Consider the following 25,503-nt stretch of genomic DNA (forward strand, 5'->3'; position numbering starts at 1 on the left):
TAAAAGCATGCCCGATGGCGGACATCTGGAGTAGGGCGTGGGCATGCATAGGTGGGTTCACCTGGGCTGAGACTAGGTTTCTAAGGGCGGCATCATGGGGACGCCAGCAGAGTGAAAGAAACACACCAGAAGAGGAGAACCAGCAGAGAAGCAGAGGCCACAAGAGCACACCCGAGAGCTCAGAAGAGTGAAGATTCGCCAGGGCCTGGGAGGCCTGCCAGACCCCCGGGCCCCCCTTCCCCTCCCCGCCTGCTGTATTCCTGGTAAATCCCAATAAAAGCTTGAAAGAGCCACCGCGGGCTCCAGGATTCCTCCTTCCCCTGTCTGCTCGGATCATAGAGATCCTGCTCAGTCCCCTCCTGCCGCTACACCCCCCAACAACCAGCCAGTTTATTACCAAATCCAACATTTATTCAGAACAAAAGAAACCAGTTGGCATAGAGGCCCAATTTGAATTCATCAAACTTCAGCTGAGGATGGGGAACAGGGGTGCGGCCAGCCCTGAAGTCACCCTCCCAGGGAAGAACCAGCTCTGGGAGACAGGCTGTCAGACCTCCAGGGCCTGGCTGGGGTCTCTGGCCAAGGAATGTGTGAAGGGAGAGGTGGAGGAAAGACAGCAGCCCGGCGTGGGCCTGAGCAGCAGGCGGCACAGGTGGCTGCTGAGCAGGTGGTCATCCAGGAGTGAGAGGGGAGGCCGTGGTCCACTCTCAGGGATTGACAGGCGGCAGTGAGCTGAGCTCAGGAAGCAGCTCAGGGTGGGGATCCAGGCGGGCCAGTCGGCTCTGCTCCAGGGCGATGGCCTCGGCTGAGTGCTTGCACTTCTCAGAGCCACACTGACAGGTGAAATATTTACTTTTGATGTCCCAGAAGCGGTCACCATAGTCAAACCTGTCAGGAGCACAGGAGGCTTGTGGGGACTCAGACCCAGCTGCCCAGGTCTACCCTCAGGCCCCAGGAGAGACCCTGGCATCCACCCCACCTTCTCCAGGTGGGCTCCTTGTATGTCCCATCAGCCCGGGAACTTGCTTGCAATGCAGTCATGGACCCGCTCAAACCTACTGAAACCTACTGAGGTTCAGGACTGTTTACACTGATGTGTGAGCAGCACCATGCTATCCATGCCCAGACACCAGGCGCTCTTGAGCCTTTGGCTGTGCCTCCCACATCCCGGGCGGAGCCCCGGGCTCCTCACCCCAGCTCCTCCCCAGTCCGGATGTCTCGGGAACTGAAGAAGGCAATTCGTGGAAACCGCAGGTCTTGATGCAGCATGAAGACACGCACGGGGATGATGTTGGGGTCACACAGGTGGTTGATGAAGCGGCTGATGTTGCCGTAGTAACGGGCATCGATGCAGTACACCTCTCCATCCTGAGGGGAGGGTCACTGTTCATACCTACCGCCGTCCTGCTCGCTGGCCCACCTCCTCACCTACTGCCCCCTGAGGCCCTCCTCCCCAGGTTTTCACCTGCAGACTGGGCAAAACGTTGCTGGGGTCTCCAGCTCACCTTGTTGTCTAAGTCGAAGAGATAAGAGTCATCTTCTCTCACGTCGGCCTCAGCATCGGAGATCAGCTCCCCAACATACCTGTTGGGCAGGAAGGGGTGACTCTGAAAGTTAGCAGGCTTACTGGGAACCAGCAGGCCCTGTCTCTCCTCACATGCCACAGGATCCTCTTCACGATCAGTGGCCCAGGTCAGCACCAGTGAGTCTCACAGACCAACAGGCTCTGCTGGGTGACCCAAGGCACAGTGGGCCCGAAGAACAGGGGTTATCACTGTGGGGGGGGGAGGGGAGTGACTGGGAAGAGGAACATGGGGACACAGTTGGGGGGATTCCTGAAACCCAGGCTAGGGCTGGCAAATGTGGGGGGCCCAGATGCCGGGGCGTCAGGGAAGAACTGGAGAAGCTGTGGTGGTAAAGTCAAGGCTGGAGCCAAGCTAGAGGAGACTCGGAAATGTGGAGTCTACCTCAGTGCCATGCTTCTGGGGTTAAGGGGATCAATATCTGTGGGCAGTTGGTCTGAGGGGAAAAACTGTTCCGCTTTAGACACTGGGAGGTTTGTGGACTAGGAATCGCCCAGCAGGCAGCGGCGATACTGGGCTGAAGAGCAGGAGGCAGGGCAGGGCTGTGTGAAGGGACTGAAGCACCGGGGCTCTGGGATTCGGGAGTGAGGACGCCCACATTTGAAAAGCAGCAGGAGACGTGCTGGTGAAGAGGAAGGATGGTGGGTCAGACAGGAGGATGGCAGCAAGGGAGTGTGAGCTAAGGGAAGTGGCGATGCCAGGACAATGAGGCACACAGTGAGGAGCTGGGGGCAGGGGACTGTCAAGAGGCAGCACCAGAAGGGTGAGGGCAGATGCAGATTTTGGCAGGGATGAGACTGATGGTGAGGAAACTGAGGCTGGGGAGCTGAGGCCTGGGAGGGAGGGGCTGCTTGTCAGAGCAAAGTGGAGAGAAAGTGGGTAGTCCTTTCAGGAGGCAAATGGGCTAAAAGGCTTCTTTCTTCCTTTTCTTTTTTTTTGCTTTTAAAGCCAAAGCAATCTGACAGCCATAGAGTAGGAGCTAGGGGATGGGGAGGTCACAGGGTCACATGCCAGGAAGAGAAAGGGCTGAGGGGGAATGAGGCCCCTGAGGAGGGGATGGAAAGGTAGCGTTATCACCTCCATTCTGCAGTCAAAAAGAATGAAGCTTAAGGAATAACATGGCTCAGGACAGTCAGCGGCAGAGTGAGGGGCTCAATCTCAGGTCTGTCTCCAGAATGTGCTTTCCCAGCTGGGAAAGGCAGGGGAGAGGGTGTGTGGGGCTCAAAAATACACAGAGGCGTGGGGGAGGGGCCAGTGGTGCTGGGCAAGCAGTCCCGGGCTGTGGGATGGGGGCAGCTTCAGGAGGGGGGCCCTGTCAGGGAGAAGGGCACACGGAGGGAGGCCTGGGAGTCAGCAGTGGCCTTGAGCCCCACCCCACTTGCCTCAGGGGCCCACTTACTCGCAGATGAAAGTCCCCTGGGGGATAGTCTGCAGGGCTCGGACCCCCCAGCCCATCTTAGCTGTCCGGTAGAGCTGCAATCGCACCCTGGGGTGAGAAAGAAGGAGGTTTCGGGTGGAGGGACCTGAAAAGCCCCAAGGGAGGGGAAGAAGGGATGTGGGCGACCGCAGGAGTCTCACTTGATGCCACTCTGCACTACTCGGTTCTTGCAGTTTCTCCAGCAGGAGCACGCCTGGTTACACTCGAAAATCAACGGGGGCTCAATCTTGTTAAATTCCTGCAACAGCCGCCCGTCCTGGGTCAAGGGAGGGGAGGACAGTGGTTTTGTATGGTGCCGATTTCAGCTGTCCGGGATCCCAAAATGCCTCTGCTGACCCCAACCCAGAAGCAGAGAAGGGGCTGGGGGAGGCCACACATGCTGAGATCAGAAAGCCGCCCCCTGGATTTCCATGCTGGGCCAAGTCCATCTTTGCCCTGACAGCAGCCCTGGAGTCCTGGGTCGTGCCCACCCTCTGCGACTCCCACAGCACAGAAAGTGAGGGGCAAGGGCCTGGGAAGTGGGGGACACACACCTTGTCATACCAGCAGCGGATGCTGAGCTGGCCGCACAGGCAGTTGGAGCTGGAGCAGTCGTCCACACACGTGCAGTGCTGGGCGAGAGGCAGGGCTCTGTTGGACCCCAGACCCTTCCTGCCCCTCAGCTCCCAAGGTTCCCTGTGCCCGCTTCCGCCACCCCCCGCCCCGCCCCGCCCCTGTTCTTTCTCCAGGGTCCATGTTTTAGGACAGCAAGAGGTGAAAGTTTCCTGGTGAGGGGAAATTGAGATGTGGCTGATGGGGCTACCACCAGCCTGTATGATACCCCATGTACCTCAGACACAGGACAGTGCCCCCAGGTGGCCACAAGTCCATACTAGAGCTCCTTGCAGCCCCCACTCCCTTGGCCAGCTGCGCCTGTTGGCCTGCAACCTGCCCATTGTACTCAGCAGCTCAGAGGGTCCCCTGGTCACTCACCTGCAGGTGCGTGATGTTGCGGTCGATGTTCATGGTAGACGTCTCACAGTTCTCCGAGATGTACTTGTAATCCTCGGGGCAGGGCTCCCCATCCACGCCGTTGACACAGGGGATGGGCACATTCTCGTAGCCCCGAGCCACGTCCCTGGCAGAGGGGAGAGGGGGCTAGGGGACTGGGACATGGTAGGGGGTGTGGTACAGGAGAGGGTTGGGGGTTCCTGGGAATTGGGGAGTGGCCCAGGGGGAGTAAAGAGGGCTTCTGGGGGTTCATCGGGGAGAGGTAAGGCTGTGAGGTAAGGGACATTCTTTTTTAAGATTTATTTATTATTTTTATACAAGAGCTGGGGTACAGGGCAGAGATTGGGGGGGGGGTGACAGGATTCACCAGAGACAGAGTAGGGAACAGAACAGGCAGACTGATTGAAATACACTGCTGAGGGGAGCAGCAGGTGAGACAGGAGAGGTCTGCTGCACCATGTGGGTAGCTCCCTGGCCAGCTGGGATCGAACCGGCGCTGCAGAGGCTTTGGATAGCTTCACAGCACTGCGCTCAACCCGCTGTACCACTGGAGAGGACCAGTAAGGAATATTCTGACACTTAAAAAGTATGTGCTATTTATCTGAAATGTCCTGTATTTTTTTTTGAAGTTTTTTTTTTTTTTTAAAGATTTATTTATTCATACAAGAGCTGGGGTATAGGCCAGAGGTGTCTGGTGTGTGTATGTGAGAGAATTCACCAGAGACAGAGTGGAGAACAGAACAGGCAGATGACTGAAATACACAGCTGAGGGAGCAGCAGGTGAGACAGGAGAGGTCTGCTGCACCATGTGGGTAGCTCCCTGGCCAGCTGGGATCGAACCGGCGCTGCAGAGGCTGTAGACAGCTTCACAGCACTGCACTCAACCCGCTGTACCACCAGGGAGGCCCTGAAACTTCCTGTGTTTTTATTGGCTAATATCTGGCAGTCCTGGAGCAGGGTAGGGGCCCCCTGCTGCAAAGATGGCTTTGAGGGCTCAGTGGGGCATGAGGAGGGTGTAGGGGATGTTCCAAGAGGTCAGTGGGCCTGGGGAGGGTGAGGGGCAGGTGTTCAGGGTGCAGGGGACCCTGACTCACCGGCAGATGATCTTCTCGGTGCGGATGGCCCTATTCCCTACCCCAAGCCGCAGCTTGCGGTTGAGCTGGAGTGCAAACCACACGTCGGAGCGCTCAGGAGTCAGGTCCCATGCGGTGTCCCCCTCCTTGTTGCGGAGTTCAGGGTTTGCCCCACGGGACAGGAACAACCTAGGAGGGGACAGCGAGCCCGTGGGGCCTAGGACTGCGGGAGGGGCGGAGGTGTGTCAGGGCGTGGGGCAGGCAGGGGCTCACAGCACGCAGTCGTGGTAGCTCTCCCGCGCTGCGATATGCAGGGGCGTGTCCCCATGGTAGTTGACAGCGTGCAGGTCGCAGCGGGCATTCAAGAGGACCTCGGCGATGGCGGCACTGCCCGTGAACGAGGCCCAGTGCAGGCAGATGTTTTCCTCCTGTGGAGGTGGGAAGGGGAGGGATGGGCCTCCTCTTTGCTCAGGGGCCCAGTGCCGTCTGACCTCCCAACCTGACCAAGCTCTTGCTCACATTGTCTGTGAGGGTAACGTCCGCGCCCCGGGTCAGCAGCATGCGGATCACCTCGATGTGCTTGTGCTCTGCCGCCCAGATAATGGGTGTCCACCCTCCACTGTCCTGTGGGCGGAGAAGAATGGCAGGGGGTGGGGGACTGTCCTCTCTTGGCCCTGCTCATCAAGGCCTGTGGTCAAGAACTCACACTCTGGACTCACACTCAGCCTGAGTCCCAGCTCCACCACTCATACGCTGGGGGACCCTGGACAAGTCACTTAATGACTCTGGACCTGTCTCCTCACCTTTAAAATGGGACTAATAGTGTCCATGGCTCAAGGCTGATGAGATTTTTCCTTTTTCTAAAAAATGCTATTTCCCAGGTCTGCTTATTAAAAAGCCCTAGAAGCAGGGCCCTAATTGCAAGAAGCACCGGTGGCAAAGAAGCATCTTCTCCGAAGTTTATTTCCCATTCAAAAAAAGCCTAGAGAAATATTTGATTCTGCATCTGGGGCAGGGAATGTGCTAAAGGTAAGGGTGTTCTCCAAAGTGACTGAGTCACAGCAGAGCTCCAGCAGCCTACTGAGGGCTCCTGCTGGACAAAGGGTGGAAGGAGTCAAAGACTGAGAAGAATGACAATGAAAGACAAACCCATCCAACACACGAAAACTTAAGAGTTAACAGAGCCATCTCACTTTCAGAGATTAAGGCAACAAGTTATTCTAAAATCTAACTAAGAAATGATCACTGGGGGCCTCCCTGGTGGTGCAAGAGGTTAAGCACAGCACTCTGAAGCAATCCACAGCCACTGCAGCAGGAGTTCGAAGCCCAGCCAGGGAGCTACCCACATGGTGCAGCAGACCTCTCCTGTCTCGCCTGCTGCTCCCCTCAGCAGTGTATTTCAGTAGATCTGCCTGTTCTGTTCCCCACTCTCTCTGGTGAATCCTCTCACCCGCACCCCCTGCCCCGCACCTCTGTCCTACACCCCAGTTCTTGTATGTATAAATAAATAGAGAAATGATCACCAAAATCAAAAGATGGAGAAAAATATTCACATAGCATACACCTGACAAGGGTTAATCTCCAATATTTATAAAGCATTCATATAATTCAACAACAAAGAAAACAAATTCAATTTAAAAATTGGCAAAGATAGACACCTCTCTAAAGAAGACCTTCAGATGACCTACAGATATATGAAAAAATGTCCAAAATCACTTATAAGAAAAAATGCAAATTAAAACCACACTGAGATACCACCTCGCCCCTGTGAGAAGAATCCATATTAAAAACGACAGAATCAGTGTTGGTGAGGATGCAGTGAAAAAGAAACTCTTGGGTCTCCCCAATGGCACGGGGTTAAAGTCTCAGTTATCAAGCTAACACCAGCCACTGAGACATGAGTTCTACACCAGTCCAGGGAGCTGACCCACATGGCACAACAGACCTCTCCTGTCTCACCCACTGCTCCCCTCAGTAATGTGTTTCAGTGAGTCTGCCTGTTCTGCTCCCCACACTGTCTCTGGTGAATCCTCTCACTCACAATGCACCTCTGGCCTGCAACCCAGTTCTTATATGCATAAATAAATAAAATAAAACTTTAAATAAAAAAAAGGAACTCATCTGCTGGTGGGAAGGTGAGCTGGTATATAGCCCCTGTGGTATGGCAATGTCTCAAGAAAATAAAAATTGACATTCTGTATGACCAGCAATACTTCCATTAGATCTTTTCTCAAATAATAGAAATCTCTAATATGAAAAGATTTATCTACACCTATGTACACAGCAGTACTATTCACAATGGCCAAGGTATGAAACCAACCCAAATAACCTTCCACAGATAACTGGATAGAGAAGCTGTGGAATATATGCTCAATGGAATATTACACAAGTATAAACAAAGATGAAATGGTGGCACTTGGGACAAAATGGATGGGGCTTGAGGTGATTATATTAAGTGAAATCAGTCAAAAAGTGAAAGACAAGGGCCTCCCTGGGGGCGCCAAGAGGTTAAGTCTCAGCACCACAAAGCTATCTGCAGACTCTGCAGCGTGAGTTCGATTGCCGGCCAGCCAGGGAGCTACCCACATGGTACAGCAGACCTCTCCTTCTCGCCCGCTCCTCCCCTCAGCAGTGTATTTCAGTCAGTCTGCCTGTTCTGTTCCTTACTCTGTTTCTGGTGAATCCTCTCACCACCACCCCACCCCGCCCTCTGGCCTGTACCTCAGTTCTTGTATGCGTAAATAAATGAATCTAAAAAAAAAAGTGCAAGGCAGCTTTTAGATAGTTTCACTCATCTGTGGAATGTAAATACCCCCGCCCCCTGCAAATATAATTACATGCCTAACAATACAAGGAATAAAACTTCAACTCAGCAAAAGGAACATAATGGTTACCAGAGGGAAAAGGAGAAAATGTGCAGGGGTGGGGAGGGAGGTAGATGGAGCATGGGCATTGGTGGTTTGGTACAGGAGAATAAAAAATTTCAAGAGATTAGTTCACAGACTGACCTTTGTGAAAGTGTTTTTTTGGAAGTTTCTACAATTGATAAAATTTAAGTTTTCACATACTGTATACACTTTACTTTGTGCTATATTCTTAGAAGAAACCTTTTCAATGGTGTTCTATCGACCATTGGTGCTTTTACCATCTCTCCTGTATTTACTACACTAAAGCATCGATTAATACTCATCACTGTCTACCAAGTTATAACCTTCCTAAATGTAGGCATCTTTTAGCAAAACTTTCCTCGGGTATAAAAAAATAACCTGATAAAGAGAATAAAAAGAAAAAGAAATGAAGAGGAAAAAGAAATGGGGACAGGAACAGAGTGAGATGAGGGGGAGGAAGGTCAGAGGTCAGAGGAAGCAGGTGGGGCTGGGGGGATAGCCAGGCCACTGACCTGGGCGTTCACATCCACCTGCCCTGTGCTGAGCAGCAGGCTGACCATCTCCAAGTTCCCAATTTTGGCTGCGTGGTGGAGGCAGGTGGAGCCATCCTCTTCCTGGAGGGTGATGTAGGCGAGTGAGTCTGCTGGAGGCACCGCCACCCATCCCTGCCCTGGGCCCTCCCTGCCAGTGCCACACCTTGCTGTAGACGCAGCCTCCACGCTGAACCATGTAGCGGGCCACCTCAAGGTGGTTGTTCACCACGGCCTCCATCAACGGTGTCCGCTGCTGCTTGTCCACTGCATTGATGTTAGCACCGGCCTATGAGGAGGGGGCGTGCAGGCTGGCACCAGAGGGGACTGGGCAGGGCAGGGGTCCCTGGTCATTGAGGCAGAGGGTCGGGCCCGTGCTGACCTGCAGCAGCACGTGGCAGATCTCCACAGAGCCCTTCTGGGCAGCCGCGTGCAAAGGCGTGCGCTTGCTCTGCTGGTCACTCTGGAAGTTGGGGTCCAGGTTGTCCACTGTGGGGAGAGCCCACCACAACGGGAGAGGAGGGACAGGTGGTAAGCAATTTAGGGGGAGGTGGCAACAACTCCAGGAAGGTATGTCAGGGCCCTAGACTGGGTCAGGGGCCTTCCCTGGGCCTTCCTTGGGCTTGCAGTCACTGCGGCAGTGATCAGAGTAAGGTGTGAAGAGCACCAGTGCTGCCCCTCAGTACTGGGCCTCTGCCGCGAAGACCCAAGTCAGCGAGCATATGTATGCACTCCAGAGAGTGCCAAGGCCTACGTGCTCATGGTCACCATACTCGTTGCCCCATCACCTCCATCTGCCTGTGTCTGCCACTCCCACCACACTAGGACCCCTATGGGGTGAGGATGATGTCTTCAACACTGTACTCCTGGCCCGAACCCAGCCCCCGTATGTAACAGGTGCACAATTGAGGTTTTCTGAATGAATGGTGAGCACTCACACAGCATCAGGATCACCTTCTGCAGCTCCCCCTGCTTCACTGACAGGTACAACTGGCGGGGGTGGAAACGGAGTTTCTTCCTCCTGCCATAGTGAGGGAGGCAGAAGTGGGCGCCTCAGAGCCCAGCATCAGCCTTAACACCCGCAGTTCCGGCCTCCTTGCAGTCCCAGCCCTGGCGCGGAGAGCACCTCCCACTCACCTCTCTGACTCCTGGATGACCAGGGCCTTTTCCAGGGCCTCCCGGCCTGGCCCAGTGGGCAGTCCCACGGCTGAGAGGCAGCCCCCGTTGGGCAGGGTGAGGGAGGGCCCCGAGCTGTCGATAGTGTCGGCCAGGGGATCACAGGGTGGACGCCGGGGCTCCCCATGCCCTCGCATCCGGGCACTGTGGGAGAAGGTACTGATGTCTGGGGGAGAGGGAGACAGGGACAGAGCAGGGAACAGACGGTAGAGAAGGGGAGGCCAGTACCTGGGCTGGGAAGTATCTGCTCTCCCGGGGGCATCCTGGGCCAGGGGTGGGGGGGCAGGGGCTGCAGTGCCGGCCGGTGGGGTCACCCCGTCCCCCCGGGGGATGGTCACCTCTTGGGCCTCAGATGCATCCTCCCCACAGTGGGGGCAGAAGACCATTCCATTCAGCTGGGACACGCAGGCCTTGTGAAAGCGGTGGGCCACGCGGAAGTCGGGGTGGCACTCAAGGAAGGTGCCCTGGAGGCGGAAAAACCACTCGGTCAGACTCTGGGAGCTCCCTGTCCCATGGGACGTGCCGCTCACCTGCCCACTGGCCGCTTACCGCCGTGCAGAAGTAGCCACAGCCTGGACAGCAGTGGTGTTTGACCATGCGGGCACGGTGGGTCTCGCAGAGGACCATCAGTGCCACACGGCTTGAGGGTCTCATGGTCTCCCGCTTGAGGATTGCGGCATTGCAGCCGGACAGCTGTGGGCAGCGAGGATGGGTGAGGCTAAGGCCTGGGGCCAGATGCCGCCCACCCCCATCTGTCCCACTGGCCCACAAGCCCACCTCTCCATCCACACTCTCCGTGGCCATGCACTTGTGCCCCGCTCTCTCACTGATGCGGTCGATCTTGGGCGCTTCCATGCGGCAGCTGCAGAGGGGCAGCTCCTCAAATCCTCGCTCTGTCTCCAGTGAAGACGTGTCATTGGACACCCCTTGGATGGAGGAGAACAGGAGCTGAGGGAGGCCCTGCCCCTCACCCACCGGGACCCCCAGTGGGGCCTCTCACCCCTGCCCTGCCTTTCCCTCCATGCTCCAGAACCCCCAAAGCCTGGCCATGGACACACCAGCTCCAGTGGGGTCCCCCTCCTCCCCATTCCCTCCGGCCATGAGGGCACCCCCTAGCGGCTCCCTATCCCGGCAATTGGCAATTACCAGCGTGGTTGGGGGAGAGGGTCCCCTCGCTGGGCAGCTCCAGGGACCCCAGAGGGACCTCCATGTACTCACTGGGGCCTGAGGAGCCCACACCATTCACTCCTGACACAGAGACAGAGAGAGTGAGAGTGCGAGCTCAGGGCGCCGGCGCGCAGGTGCGAGTGGGTGGACATGCACGAGTGAGTGTGGACATGCATGCTCTCGGGGCCGGGAGCGGGGCAGGAAGGGACCCCGGGGCAGCCGCGCTCCCTCACCTCGTGGCTCCTTGGCCCTTGGGGGCTCCCGCTTCCGCCGTTTCCGTGATGGCTTCACCCACGGGCTGTCCTTCCGCCATTTCTTCTTGGCTTTGCGGCGGCCACTGGAACCACTCTGTGAAGGCAGAGAGCTGTTAGGAGAGCCAGGCTCCCAGCCCACAGCGCCCTGCTCTGAGGACTCCGGCCTCTGGGCCCATCACCCCGCTGCTTTGGGAGGCTCTTACCCGATCCGACTGATTCCCTGACTCCTCGTCCTCTTCTTCCTCCTCCTCCTCCTCATCTTCCTCCTCCTCCTCCTCTTCCTCCTCCTCTTCTTCTTCCTCCTCCTCACTCAGTTGTTCGGTCAGAGCTTCCACCTCAGACTGGGGGAGAGCACAGTGAGGCTGAGGAAACAGCGACCCCGAGCGCAGCTCTCTGCTGGGGGAACTCGGGAGAGGAAGAGTAAGACATACCCAACCCCCAGGACTCAATGAGGTGGATAAAGAAAACGACAACTACAACCCAGAGATGGCTCCCTGGAGGAGGCGCATGTGGGCAGGAGGGAGAGAAAGGGCTGGATGGAGTGGAGGGCGTGGACTACCAGAGGGCGGTGAAAAAGGTGCTGTGGTGACATACAATGTGCGTGGATCTTGGCAACATAATATTAAGCAAAAAAAATTCTAGAAAACAAAAGTATATTAGGGCCTCCCTGGTGGCATAAGGGGTTAAGACGCAACCTATGAAGCTACCCACAGCCACTGCAGCATGAGTTTGATCCCCAGCCAGGGAGCTACCCACATGGTGCAGCAGACCTTTCCTGTCTCCCCGCTGCTCCCCTCAGCAGTGGATTTCATCAGTCTGCCTGTTCTGTTCCCCGCTCTGTGTATGGTGAATCCTCTCACCCTCCCACAAATCTGGCCTGTACCCCAGTTCTTGTATGCCTGAATAAATAAATCTTGAAGAAAAAAAAAAAAAAAAAAGGGAGCGGCCTCCCTGGTGGTGCAAGGGGTTAAGAGCAACCTATGAAGCTATCCGCAGCCATTGTAGCACGAGTTCAATCCCCGGCCGGCCAGGGAACAAACCACGTGGCACAGCAGACCTCTCCTGACTTGCCCGCTGCTCCCCTCAGCAGTGTATTTCATTCAGTGTGCTTTTTCTGTTCCCCACTCCGTCTCTGGTGAATCCTCTCACCCCCCACACCTCTGGCCTGTACCCCAGTTCTTGCATGCATAAATTAAAAAAAAAAAACAAAATAAAAAACAAAAGTATATTATTTTTATGATAAATAGGCAAAACTATTAGTAGCTAAATATCCTAGATGAAAAGCTAACAGGGAACTTTATAACGAAGGGATCAAGCTGACACCAGCTGAATGCAATGACCAAGCTTAACATGACTAATGAAAGGCCAGGTGTTCCACACCTCCTGATGCGACATGAGAAAGCACTGCACCAGCCATGAAGTTTTCTGGCCCAAAAATACCCAAAGTGGATTTTGCTTCTGGACCTACTAGTTTACAAGAAGTACTGGGCAGAGAGGAGCGCAGTCAATCCCCAATGGCCAGCTCCTAAAGGGGAGGAATTCTGTAGGACTTATGACCTGGCTTCTTCAAATAAGCAGGGAAAAATTATTTTTTAAAAGATGGGAAAACTTATAGATCAAAAAAGACCTAAAACAGGGCCTCCCTGGTGGCCCAGGGGTTAAAGTCTTAGTGCTATCAAGCTATCACCAGCCACTACGTCATGAGTTCTATCACCATCCATGGTGCTACCCACATGGTGCAGCAGACCTCTCCTATCTTGCCCGCTGCTCCTCTCAGCAGTATATTTCAGTAGATCCACCTGTTCTGCTCCCCACTCTTGTCCCTGGTGAATCCTCTCAACCCCCTGCACCTCTGGCCTACACCCCAGTTCTTATATGCATAAACAAAAACAAATCTAAAAAAAAAAAAAAAAGACCTAAAACAAATGTCAACTCCATAGGTGGACCTCGTTTCAATCTTGACAAACAAAACCCACTTACAAAGTAACTGAGAAAATGTGGAAACTGATTAGTAGTAAGGTGATGGCACAACAGAATCACTGGCAAATTTTTTCGGTATAAAAATATCACTGCAGTGGCCTCCCTAGTGGCGCAAGGGGTTAAGCACAGCACTGGGAAGCTATCCGCAGCCACTGCAGCATGAGTTCGATCCCCGGCCAGGGAGCTACCCACATGACACAGCAGACCTCTCCTGTCTCGCGCCAGGGAGCTACCCACATGACACAGCAGACCTCTCCTGTCTCGCCCGCTGCTCCCCTCAGCAGTGAATTTCAGTCAGTCTGCCTGTTCTGTTCCCCACTTTGTCTCTGGTGAATCCTCTCACCCCCCCCCACACCTCTGTCCTGTACCCCAGTTCTTATATGCATAAATAAATCTTAAAAAAAAAAATCACTGCAGTGATAATAATAATAAAAAAAAACAGAAATAGACCTTACATGTAGAAATACATATGGAAATATTTCTAAATAAAATGCCAAGATGCCTGGCATTTGCTCCTCCACAATATATTGATGCCTGTGTTGGGAGAAGAACAGGCGAGTCCAGATGATTTGTGTTAATAAATAGCTAGAACTAGGATGGGTACCGGGAGATCCTCACTATTCTACTCTTTTGTGTATATTTGAAAATTTCCCCAATGAAATGTTAAATAAGTAGCAAAAACGAGAAGAAAAAAGAAAAGAAGCAAGACTAAGTATTATATTGCCTAAGCAAACATATAGGAGATAAAACCAAAGGAAGAGCAAAAAATAAACAAAAGGAGATAAGGTAAAATGGGATGCTGACCCCAAGTCCAGGAGGTGGCTGCCACCGCGGAAGGGCCAGAGGATGGAATGGGCTGGAACACGCACTGGGACGTTACTGACAATATGGGGCAATAAATAGGTGGGTGTTCAGAAGGCAGGAAGGACAGTACAGGGGAGCAGGAAGGACCAGAGAGTGAGCCCTGGATGAGGGGGAGTGCTGGCCGGGAGGGCACGCTAGCTCCCTCTCACCTTGCTGTCAGAGTCCACCCGCTCATCCACAGAGTAGGAATCATAGTAGAGGCTGAAGTCGTCCCCCACCACCGTCTCCCACTCCTCCAGGGACCTGGGGTCCCCCTTCTCCAGGGTCACTTCTCCCGAACCCCGGGTAGAACCCAACTCCTCGGACTAGAAAAAGATCAAAAAAATCGAAGCTGCTGGCACTCTCCCAGCAGCCCCCCCATTTCCCTTGAGGGCAGGATGCAGCCCCAGCTCCCAGGTCCCTTGGAGTAGCCCCCCTGGGTGAAGAGGCCGCATTCTCCACCTCTCCTAGCTCACCAGAGCACCTCCAGAGTTCAGTTTCCTCCTTTTGGCCATGTCTGAAAGAAGAAAGAAGGGAGTGAGGCAAGCACTGTAAAGTCTCAGGACAGGCCACATCAAGCCACAGGTGGGTGGGGGGTGGGACTGACCTGAGGTCACCTTCCCCAGCGAGTGCACGTCATCGCTCATGCGGAAATGCTGCACTTCAGGGGGCCGCTTCTCGGGGACCGGGGGCTGAGAGGGAGTACACTTAGGGTCAGGGAGTATCTATGTATGGTTCCTGGATTGCCTGGAGCCCCACATGGGGGTGGGGTGGTAAGTCACACCCTCAAAAATACCACCTGAAGCTCCAGTAATGAGAACCTGGCAATAACAAAAACTGCTGTTTCCCCAGAGGAAGTGTGTCAGCACATCCCACACACGACGCTTGTTTCTTCAAGCACCCAGAAACAGGCCCTTTCCCCCAATTTTACAGATGAGAAAACAAGGGTTAAGGCCTTGACCGAAAAGCTACCCAAACCACACCCAGAACAAAATAACACCAAGAACCCTAAAAACTTTATCATCGAGTTTCTGAGGTTTTTGTCATTTCCCTCTGTCATTTTTGTGACTTCACTCTCCTCCTCTGTAGGGGGTTGTAGTAAGACCTTTAAAAATGGAGTGGGGGCAGTTTGGAAAGAAGGAAGGAAAAAGTCCCCCGGGGGCTTGCCTTGAGGTAGAAAGGGAGAGTGGTTTGAAGTTGCTTTACAAGGTCATTATCAAAAAAGTAATTAAGTCATTAACTATGTAATTAACTCTTCATCATTTGTCTACTCTACTCCCCCTCCCCAAGAATGTAAACTCCAGGAGGAGAGGAACCAGTTTGTTTACAGATTAAGCCCCAATTCGGCATTCAACACACTGTCAGAGCCACTTGGTAAATACAGGAAGTTGTGACTGGATTAGAAAAAGCCTAAAAGTTAAATTGTAAAAAAGACCACAAGGGGGGGCCTCTCTGGTAGATTAGGGATTGCTACTATGACTGAGGCCTCAGCTCGATCCCTGGTCAGGGAGGTGACCCACACATGACTCAGCAAACATCTGCTGTCTCACCTGCTGCTTCCCTCAGCAACGTATTTCAGTGGGTCTGCCTGTTCTGGTCTCTGGTGAATCCTCTTCCCCCTTCCCCCACCCCGCACCTCTGGCTTACACCCCAGTTCTATGCATAAATAAATCAATCTTTAAAAAAAAAAAAAGCCCACAAGGGGTTTAGGGTCAATTACCCCCATCTCTCCCAAACCCCAAACACCCCCCACCTCACCTGTCCATTTCCGGGTTTGGACATGGTTTTCCTGGCTCGGTGGACCTTAGGCTGCCCCTCGGGGCTGGTTGTGGCCAGAGGGGGTTCAGGCCCGGCTGCTGCTGCCCCCTGGGCCCCCGGCATACTCAGTAGCCTCATAGCCAAACTCTGAACGGATGGGGGTGATTTTCCAGCCCCTGTCATAGACATCTTCGCCCGGCTGGCACAAGCACCCCCCTTGCTGGGGGAAGAGGGAAATGACTTTGTGGCATGGCCTGGAACAGACAGGCAGGAGGCAAGGTAAGAGGCCAGGCAGGCAGAGGACACCCCACCTCACCCTCAGACCCCCCCCAAGCCTCTCACCCAGCAGGATGCGGCCCCCGTGGAGGTCACCGTCTCCATCTAGATTCTCGGGCTCATCCCCAATAAGTGGTGTGGCCCCTACGGGGGTGTCAGCACCCTCATCGCCCACGGTGACTGTAACAGAGGCAGGGGATGAGGGACCAGCAGGCTCTAGAGAGTCAGGGTTGGTCTTGGGCAGCGTCTCCTCATTACGAGGGGCATCCCCCAAAGAGCCATGAACTGTAAGAGAAGAGCGAAAGTTCAGGGCGAAGGGCTCTGGGGAGCCTGTGCTGGAGGAGGGGACGGTACAAATGGGCCCGCTTCTGTGGACTCACCTCTCTCCGGGGCTCCTCTGGGCTCCTTCTCCAACACCAGCGCCCCCATCTCAGCAGGGGCCTCCCCCTGGGAGGGGACACAAGGGATAGGAGGGCTGGTCAGTCCGGTAGGAAGTTGGGGGGCCCAGGACGCCTGGGCTCTGGGAAGAGAAAGTAGGCTCCGGGGCCTACCTCTTCCTCGGTGGGGCCCCCCCTTCCGCGGCCTCGGCTGCCCGGAGGGGCCGCACGACCCCTCCCCCGGGCCCGCATCAGCCCCCTCCCTCTCGGCAGACCCCGCATCTCAGGGGCCGAGAAGAGAGGAGGGGGAGGGGGCGGGGCCTCCGCGCCCCGGCCCCGCCCCCTCCTCCCGGCTGCACGCGCCGCTCCCCCTTTGTCCCCCAGGCCGCGGGGACCCCGGGCACCCACCCCTCCGGCGCCCGCTGCCCCCCAGCCCGGCGGTCGGCCCCGCGTGCCCCTCGCGCGTGCTCCCGAGGCCCCGGCGCCCGCCACCCACTCGGGGGCAGCCGGCGGCTGCACGCGCGCCTCCGTGCCCACTCCCCCCACCTCCCACCCCTGGTCCCCTCATCCGCCCCCGGTGCTGGCCCTCCGGATTGCTGCAAGTCCCGCCCGGGCCCCCCGGCCCCGTTGCACCCCCGGAGCATTGCACGGGCGCGCGCTTCCCCCGGGCGCGCGCGCGGGCATGCACCCGCCTCTCCCCCTCCCCTTCCGCACCTCGGCGGCCGCCGCCGCTGCAGCTCCCGCCGCCGCCGCCATCGCCGCTCGCGCTGGGGGCCGAGCCGGCGCGCGGCCGCCCCGGGTCACGTGGGCGGGAGGGCGCGCCAGGAGGAGCCTTAAAGGAGCCACGCGCGCGGGCCCTTCTCCCCGGCGGCCGCGGGCCCGGCGGGGTCCGCCCGGGGCTGGGGTGCGGGGAGAGCCCCCGCCTCGCGCGGCCGCGGCCCCGCGGATGGGGACTTCTCCGCCCCCACCTGGTGTTAGGTAACTAGCGGGGCGCCCGAGCCCCCCGCGCCTCCGCCGCGTGTACCCCAGCCTGGCTCGCGGGTGCTGCTCCCGCCTCTGGTTGCTCGCTCGGCTCGGGGTAGTGAGGGGCCGGCGCGGGCTCGGCGTGGCCTGGCTTCGCTAGCGAGCAGGACGGGGCGAGGGGCCGCGCGTGCACCCCTTTATTCCCCGGCAGGCTCGGGAATGCGGCTTCACGTCCGTGGAGTGGCGGCCCCTTTTGAAATGGCTTGTTTATGCCCGACATGCTGGCTGGCACATGCAGGGCCGGGATGCCTCTAGCGGCCGGCCCGTCTTTACTGTCTGGGGACTCGAACAGGTGACCTTTTTTTTGCCAAACAGGTAAAAAGCACAGGCACTCTGCGTGGGCCATGGCTCAGCCAGCTGTGGGCATGCACGAATAATACTACACCAAGATGCGCAACCTTGATTGCGGTATTTAGGGTACCAGCCCCTTGGATGTTACATTCCGGTCAAAGTTGGGGTAATAGAAGTAAGATTTCACAGGCAGCATTGGACACCGCAGGTGATTAGGAATAGGGCACCTGAGGCTAAGTCGAGACCTTCTGGGAACTGTAGTTCTCTTTGGTTAGGAGCGGGTCCAGAGCTTTCTGGGAATTGTAGTCTGCCCGGCGCCCTAACACGAGTGAGGCCATGACCAAAATTTCCCGAGACCGAAATGCCTGAACACAGGTTTCTGTTTACGATTTCGGTGGGCGGTGTTCAGCCCCCACGCGGGGGTTACACTCAGCCAGAGGCGCGGGTCACGGGTTCGCACCCCTGCGCTGCAATCACGGGCACTTGTGTGCTGAGGTTGCAGAATTGGGAGTCACAGTCCCCTTCTGTGGAGGCTCCCCCAGGCATGGGACCTGCGTGAGCTGTCGCCTGGTATTGTGTGAGTGGAGGGAGAGGCTGTCTAGGGTGGGAGAGTCATATATACGCAGTTGCCAGATCAAATGTAAAGAAAAAAAAGTTGTTTTTTTTTTATTTTGTGGAAAACAAAAGCAGAAAAACTAAAACCCCAAACTCCAGAAAAAATCCTAAAAAATACGTTTTGTTTTCTTAAAAAATACTGTATAAGTCTCTACTCCTCCCTCCCCCACCCCAACAGCCCTTCTTGTGTCCGCTCATCTAAGTGCCCTACCCCCACCCCAACACTACCACTGTTCTCGCTATTGTACCCCACTTCCCAATATCTACCCAGGATGCTCACCCCATGTTCTCTTACTTCACTCCTTACTTTGTTCTCCCTAGAATTTCAGCCAGCCTTGTACCCACAGCCCCTTCCCCCAGCATGCAAGAACTGTCTCCCCCTCCTTTTCTGGGATTCAGTAATCCTTTCCCCTACCGCGCCCTCTCCCAAAGACCTACTCTAAGAGGAGCCTATAAGTTGCCTCCTGCCAAATTCCCTCCCAACTCCCACCCACCCACCCACTACCTCAAGAAACGTCAGAACTTCTTCCTGGGCAGCCTCAGCCAGGAATAAAGCATTTTCCAGTCTTTCCCCACCCTCCTCATTCTACAGGACCCTTCCCCTCCCTTCACATATCCATGCACTTCTAAGAGAAAAATCTTCCCTGGGGACCACCCCCTCCAATCTCCTTGGCCTTCTCAAAGCACCCTCTCCCTCTGTCCTTTTCTTCAAGAGGCAGGGTCTTCTCTCCAAGGAATCTTCGGCCCCTCTTTCCGGATGAATGTCTGAGGTTCTCCACCGTACCCACCTGTTCCTGACCCCCCCATCCCCCTATTCTCCTGGGCCAGGGAGTCCCCCCTTTCCACCCCGCCCAGGGCCCCAGTGCTGCCCTGCTAGCGGATGAGGACGTTGATCTCAGCCACATTGGCTTCTAGCACGTTCTCCGCTGTGGTCTTGCCGTGCTGCTCCTTGAGGTGCCGCCTAATGGCAGGCTTGTGGGCGAAGCGGACGTCGCAGTAGGAGCAACGATAGGGCCGTGCTCCTGAGTGCAGGTTGAGGTGATCGTGCAGGGTGGACTTCTGCGTGAAGCACTTGCCGCAGATGCCACAGGAGTGCGACTTGACGCCACGGTGCACGTTCATGTGGCGGTTGAGGTTGCTGCTGTGGTTGAACTGCTTGCCGCAGCGCGGGCACATGAAGATGAAGTGCTGTGCCCGCATGTGGAAGACCAGCTTCTCCACGCCCTGGAACACTTCCGGGCACTTGGTGCACTTGATGTTCTTTAGGGGGTTGCCACTGGAGAAGCCCCCAGGGAGGGGTCCCCGGGTACCCCCCGCCCCCAGGCTGCCCCCCGCCCCCCGGGCAGCCATGGCCACTGCTGCTGCCTCCACCAGGCCCGACGTGGCCCCACGCTGGCCCGGCCTCCAGGGATCAACAGCAGACCCTCCCCTTCTGCGTCCTCCGACAGGCTGTAGCAGGCTTTCACTACACCCTGCGGTGGGGCAACAGTGCTGGGGGGCACACTGCTCTGGGCCAGCTCCCCAAGGTGGCTGCCCACGGAGCCTCCAATGCTCAGACCTCCCCCGAGGCCTCCAGGAGGCTTGAGCCGGTGTGCCACCTCCAGGGCCGACTCCACCTTGACGATGCAGATATCAGACACATCCTCATCCTCATCCTCATCCTCTTCCTCGGCCTTCAGCTCCAGGTCCTCATCCAGCGGGAACTCCAGCTTAACAGGCCTCAGGAGCGGAGGGGGCAGAGGGGGTGGGGGTGGGGGCTTGGGGGCTGGCTTTGGGGTCCTGGCAGGGGGAAGGAGGGACTTGGTGGCACTGACACTGCTCACAAGGCTGGCATCGCTGACCCCATCCTCTTTGAGGCCTATTTTGGGCTCAATGAACTGGCTGAGGGCATTCCTGCACTTCTCCACCACGTGCTCCATCTGCAGGTAGGAGGCGGCCGTCAGGTAGTTGACGATGTCTCTGACCGCGAATTCCAGGGCGCCAGTGTAGCAGGAGAGGAGCAGGTCGGCCACAATGCGGGCACTGTGCATCAGGGAGACCTGCAGCTCAGAACTGGGGTTCAGCAAGAACTGGTCCCGCAGGAACGGAGAGCAGGCGGCCAGGATGACCTTGTGGCCGCGGAACTTGAGGCTGTCGGCCACGATGGTCACGTCGCAGAACCGCTCCTCTGCGCGGAGCTGGTTCATGTTCCGCAGCGTAGCAGCCTCGTGGCCGGGCAGCTGGAAGCGCAGGACTTCCACCCCAGAGGCCATTGTGGCGGGGGTGGGCAACCCTAGTTGGGAAGGAAACCGTTCAGAGACAAAGGTCTCTGCCTCTCCTTAAGCCAAGGCTCCAGGCCCTTCGCCCCTACTCCAAGGCCCCGACCCCCCAGCATCAGGTCTCCCCGTCTTCAGGCCCGGTCCTCAGTTTCCCCAGCCCTCGGGGAGGCGCTGTCCCTCCGAGAGGAGGGAGGCGTGGTTCCCGGGGGCGGGGCAGAGGCGTCCACACCCCCCCAGCCAGACAGCCCGCGAGGATGGGGTGAGCCTGCGCGACCGCGGGGGAAGGTCGGAGCAAGGGGGAGCAGAGGCCTGGGGCTCTGGTCTCCCGGGAGGCCCGGGCTGCAGCCTCGTCTCACCCCACCCCCTTTTACTCGCTGCCTCATTCTTCCGCCCCCCCTTGCACGTTTGCACGCGCCTTTCACGTCCTCCAACCCTCCCCCCACCCCGCTACTTGCACGCATTGTACACGCCCCCCCCGCTCAAATCTCCGTGGCACGCCCCCCCAGGTCCACGACCCTGAGTGCACGCGCCTCTCACCTGGCCCGGTTCCGCGCGCTGTTTTTTTTCCCCCCCTATTTCCCCACCCCCCCGGGGCCGCAGCGCCCCCACGCTCGGGCAGGGCCTGGGCAGCGCGCAGGCGCGGGGGTGCACGGGGCGCGCGCGCGGGGCCGGCTCCGCGTGGGCGTAAGGGGGGAGGGGCGGGGGCGGCTCGTGCCGTGTGCTCCAGGCCCCGCGCGCGGCGGCGTCGGCGAGAACTCGGGGAGGAAGGAGAGGGGAGGGAATTAAAGGAGCAGGATTCCCCCTTCCCGACCCCCCTTTCTTCCACGGCCCCCCCCACACGGTTAAAGGGCCGGACGGCCTGGCCTCCCCTTTGGCCGGTATTATTTGTCCGCCAGAGCGGAAATACGTTCCACACCCCCCGCTTTCGCGCTCCCCCTCCTCTGTGCCTCCGGGCTCCGCGGCCCGTCTGCGCGTGCGTGCCCAGCGCCGCGCGGACTCCCGCTGGCGGGCCCGCCCCCTGCGCCTGCGGCCCCGACGCGCCGCCTAGTGCGCGCGCCCGCCCGCGCGCCCGCGCGCTCCCCGCGGCCTCGCTCCCGGCGGGAGGCGCCGCCACCTGCTCGCGGGCCCTGAGCGGCCCGGCCCGGCTGTGCGCGGGCGGGCCGGCCCGAGCCGCGGCCACTCCTCGGGCCGGGGCCGCCCCGCGGCTGTGGAGCCCACGCGCGCGTGCCCTGCTGGGTGCTTGTGCAGTGCCTCCGGCCGCTCGCCAGACTTGCCCAACTTTCTGGAAGCTAGTGACCACCCACGCCCTCCAGGCCTCCAAGTTGCTAGCTTATTTCAGAGCCAAGCAAGCCGTTCCCCTAAACTTTCTTCACAGGCTTGTAAAATCACACCCAACCTCTCCCCTCCTTTCTCAGAACTGATCGCAAGTTCTTGCCAAGGCATACGCCCTCCTCTCCTGTGTGCTCGCGCCTTTCATCCCCACTGCATATTTAACCCTAATGCTAATTCTAATTATGCGATTGTTTGTATTACACTAAGACTCTACTTTAAATCTTTCCAACGGCAAACGTCCCTTCGGATTTCTGTCCCTGATTGGGCTGACTAGGTCAGAATTCCACTGCCCCCAGCAACTACTCTCACCTGTGCACCTCTGCCTTCTCTTTCCCTGTCACTCTCACACTAAGCTGCCCGTCTCCAGTCGCTGTCACAGCTAGAAGACTGGCTCCCCCTCCTCCCTCCACCCGGTGGCTCTCGTACCCACCAGCCACTTCCCCACCCATCCAGCTCCAGGGGAAGAAACTCCTGTTTCCTGCCAACTGGATTCGTTTATTGCATCCTCCAAGAGACTAGATCATTTTCCATACACGTTAATATTGATGAAACTGCTTGATATATAACTTGTCCATTATCTGATTTTCCCATTAGATTGGAGAAATGCTGTCGTGGGTTATGTTTTGCAAAAAAAAGTCATGCAATAAATGACGGTTGAAGTCATTCCTCTTCATTGCAGCCAGCTTCTACCCATAAAAAGCTTGTTTCTAACCACTGAATCCTGAACTCCAGGGATGTCCATTCGTGAGAGTAGGGCTAGCGTGTAGGTTGTGACTCTTTGGCTTTTCCTTTTAAAATTCCTTGATTTTTTTTTTTTTTATGCCTTCCCCAGACCTCTTTCTCTAAAATGTCTCTAGCTATGTCTCCTTTGTTGTGAGGTCACGTGGATTCTAGGAAGAACATTGTTTTTTGGGTTAGAACACTCCTAGGCTCAATTTCATATTTCCCTCTTTATAAAAGGAGAACCCCTTTGGGCCAGTTACTTAATTCTTTGAATCACAGCATCTTTACCTTTGAATTGGACACCCTGATTCCTCATGGGGCTAACGTGAAAGTTAAGAGAGACAGACTGAAATTTCAAAATAACTTTGAAAAATCTGTTTCCATGTATCATTTCTTCCTCATTGCCAGATTTCTAAAAAGAATAGTTTATACTCTAGTGACAGCAGAAAATCCAAAAGCCGTCAAGCAACAATTTATCTTTGTGAATTTTGTCTCCTGTTGCCTTGCTCCTTTTCCTTTCTAGGAGTATAAATGGGACAGGGGGCTAATCTCAGCTTAGAATTTAAGAGTCTTGGAGGCAGGTTGAGTTGCCAGCCCACTGAGTTATAGTTTCACATGGAAGCAAATGGTCACACACAAGAGTGTCTTCCGTACAGTCTAGAGGGAAAATGTCGCAGGCTGTTTCGCATATACTCCATGTGGGGTTATCTGGGTCCTTATTCCTTGTATTACAGGGCAGGGAGAGGGGCAGCCCAGACCCCACACACCTGCCTGCTCTAAATGGGTTCTGCCATCCACCACATCAACACAAAACAAATGAGACTTTAATGGGAAGGAACTTTAATACAATTAGGAAACAATACAGGAAAGGCAAAGAATCTAGTTTATAAATCAAGCACCCAATGTTACCTGTCCCCTCATGGATAAAAGTCCACCCAAGCAGGATTGGCCCAGAATAAGACCCCAAAGCCTGTCACAGGTATAAAGCATCTTCCAGTGGGGACCCACAGAAAAGGATCAGAAACAACCAGACAAGCCTGGAAGGAAAAGAGCAAAATCAAAATCAAGATAAAAGCTGCCATTGTCACCTCCCCACGGGTCTCACCTACATCTGTTTCAACCAGTCCACGACCGAAAGGCAAGCACAGCTTCTTCATGTGTCTCTCAGCTCCATGTGCCTCCTCCAGGTCTCCTTCTGGCTCTCCATCCTCAGTCTTCTCTGCAGCTTCTCTCTCTGCTCAGCTCCACCCACCTTTTGGGTGGGGGGGTGGGCAGGAAACCTGGTCCCCCTTTCCTGGGGACCACCCTGTTACACTTGTTCCCAGCTTCTGCCAGTGAGAGATAAGGGGCCTTCCTTTTCTTAAGTGATGTCTCAAATGCCCTGCTGTAGTATCAAGAACAGGTAAATCCAGAATTCTTAGTGGGCTTTAGAAATAGAATCTGATTTAGTATGCAAGGAATAACTGGGAGAGAAGGTCTAGGTGCTAGCCCAGGCTTGTCGTCATCAAGGTCTGGAGGCTTCAGTATTCTCTTCAATAAAATGGAGGGATTGTCCTCTGAAATCTTTTCCAGCTCTCTGAGTCCATAAAAGCTCATTTAGAGATGGATGTGTGTATTTTTGAGTGCATGTCTGGGAGAAGTGGTCAAGGACTAGCTAGCTCATAACTGAGAGCTCCACTCTTGGTTACTAATGGAGGACCATGGTGATCTAGATAAAGTGACCAAAACAGAGGACCCACACCACTCCCACCCATTTGCAAAACCACATTTCCTACACTCCAGTCTCCTTCAAATACTCACACCATTCCCACTCTTACTCCTCCTCCTTTCTTGTAACTCTTTGTGCTTAATTATTCTTTTTTAAAAAAGATTTATTTTTATTTACTTATGCATACAAGAACTGGGGTGTAGGCCAGAGGTGGGGGAGGTGAGAGGATTCACCAGAAACAGAATGGGGAGCAGAAAAGGAGGATCCACTGAAATATATTGCTGAAGGGAGCAGCAGGCAAGACAGGAGAGGTCTGCCACAGGTGGGTATCTCGCCGGCTGGCTGGGATCGAACCTGTGCTGCAGAGGCTGAGGACAGCTTCACAGCACTACACTCAACCGCCTGCACCACCAGGGGAGGCCTATAAAATAATTATTAATGACAATCATAATAATTACTTAATCCAAGAGTGCCGTGGACCAGCACAGCAGTAGACGATGAGGCCACCTCAGGGTTGAGAGAAGCGTGCAGGGTGGTCAGGGCGTCGGTGAAAGAAATGACAAACAGACACACTTCAAGAGTGAAAATCTGAGTGTAATTTTCTTTGAGTTTGTGACCAGTATATATATGTTTTCCAAAAGCACAGGGACAATGAATATCAATGAAATCAGCTTGCTCATGGGCTCAGCCTATTACCATCAGGGTGGTGATCTACATAACAAGCAATGACCTTTATGGAAGAAAGAAGGAAGTTTAGAAAGACAATAAGGGATTAAAGTTTGTAGTTCTAGAAAGAGGGGATAAGGATTTTTAGCATTCTTGTAGTGGTTCCTGGTGGTCGTTATCTTGATAAGCTTCTGTCTTTTCAGGGAACTTCCGCTGTACTTCCTCTGCTTCAGGGTGTTTTGCTGTTCTTCCCCTGCGCGCTGGTTGCCCAGCCGGACCTAGGGACGGTTAGCCCTAAAGGTCACTGCAGGGGGAGGTGCAGCAGGTCCCCCTTTGTTTTTAGAACGGAACTGGAAGGCGTACATCTCGTTGAAGATGATGAATGGACCTGTGAAGTAAGCGGACACAGAGGGGAAGGAGTAAACAAAGGAGCAGGACGAGTAGGGAAAGAATAAAGGAGAGAACGAGGTGATACCAGTGAGTAGGAGTCAAAGATTGGAGAGTGGAAGCTAGAGAATGAGCAAAGGAAGAGAGTGAAGTGTGCAGATGAGACT

At 55.6% G+C, this 25,503-nt stretch overlaps 3 protein-coding genes across 6 annotated transcripts in view; 1 reads left to right on the forward strand and 2 right to left on the reverse strand.

The window, feature by feature from the left end:
- Positions 1-389: 389 nt before the first annotated feature.
- On the reverse strand, positions 390-17,110 carry EHMT2 (euchromatic histone lysine methyltransferase 2). 4 transcript variants are annotated; one of them, XM_037519428.2, is made up of 28 exons: positions 17,048-17,110; positions 16,337-16,403; positions 16,023-16,241; positions 15,681-15,934; positions 14,530-14,614; positions 14,399-14,439; positions 14,093-14,248; positions 11,303-11,440; positions 11,079-11,193; positions 10,825-10,926; positions 10,456-10,604; positions 10,228-10,371; positions 9,907-10,142; positions 9,640-9,822; positions 9,441-9,523; positions 8,885-8,991; positions 8,669-8,791; positions 8,485-8,586; positions 5,604-5,708; positions 5,358-5,512; positions 5,106-5,273; positions 3,994-4,138; positions 3,555-3,632; positions 3,162-3,277; positions 2,983-3,069; positions 1,506-1,584; positions 1,193-1,368; positions 390-888 (listed from the first exon to the last, which is right to left on the reverse strand). In XM_037519428.2, the coding sequence occupies exons 1-28, from the start codon at positions 17,087-17,089 to the stop codon at positions 708-710; spliced, it is 3,636 nt and encodes a 1,211-aa protein (XP_037375325.1). In that variant the 5' UTR covers positions 17,090-17,110; the 3' UTR covers positions 390-707. The 4 variants fall into 4 exon arrangements, with proteins under 4 accessions (XP_037375325.1, XP_037375326.1, XP_054554631.1 ...); XM_037519429.2 differs by lacking the exon at positions 10,825-10,926; XM_054698656.1 differs by lacking the exons at positions 10,825-10,926; positions 14,093-14,248.
- A 1,731-nt stretch (positions 17,111-18,841) lies between these two features.
- On the reverse strand, positions 18,842-21,080 carry ZBTB12 (zinc finger and BTB domain containing 12). Its single transcript, XM_037519431.2, is given in 3 exon segments — positions 18,842-19,653; positions 19,656-20,534; positions 21,058-21,080. Coding segments are annotated over 2 exon segments (1,377 nt in total). The 5' UTR covers positions 20,515-20,534; positions 21,058-21,080; the 3' UTR covers positions 18,842-19,135.
- The window catches only part of C2 (complement C2), a 40,806-nt gene continuing 36,032 nt past the window's right edge, over positions 20,730-25,503 (forward strand). Inside the window, exon 1 of the mRNA XM_037519430.2 lies at positions 20,730-20,779. The gene's annotated coding sequence lies outside the window, so the exon portion shown is untranslated. The remainder of the gene's footprint in view (positions 20,780-25,503) is intronic.

This window comes from Talpa occidentalis, unplaced genomic scaffold, assembly GCF_014898055.3.
Source record: "Talpa occidentalis isolate TD23 unplaced genomic scaffold, MPIMG_talOcc4v2.1 talOcc4.2, whole genome shotgun sequence".
Taxonomy (NCBI): Eukaryota; Metazoa; Chordata; class Mammalia; order Eulipotyphla; family Talpidae; genus Talpa; species Talpa occidentalis.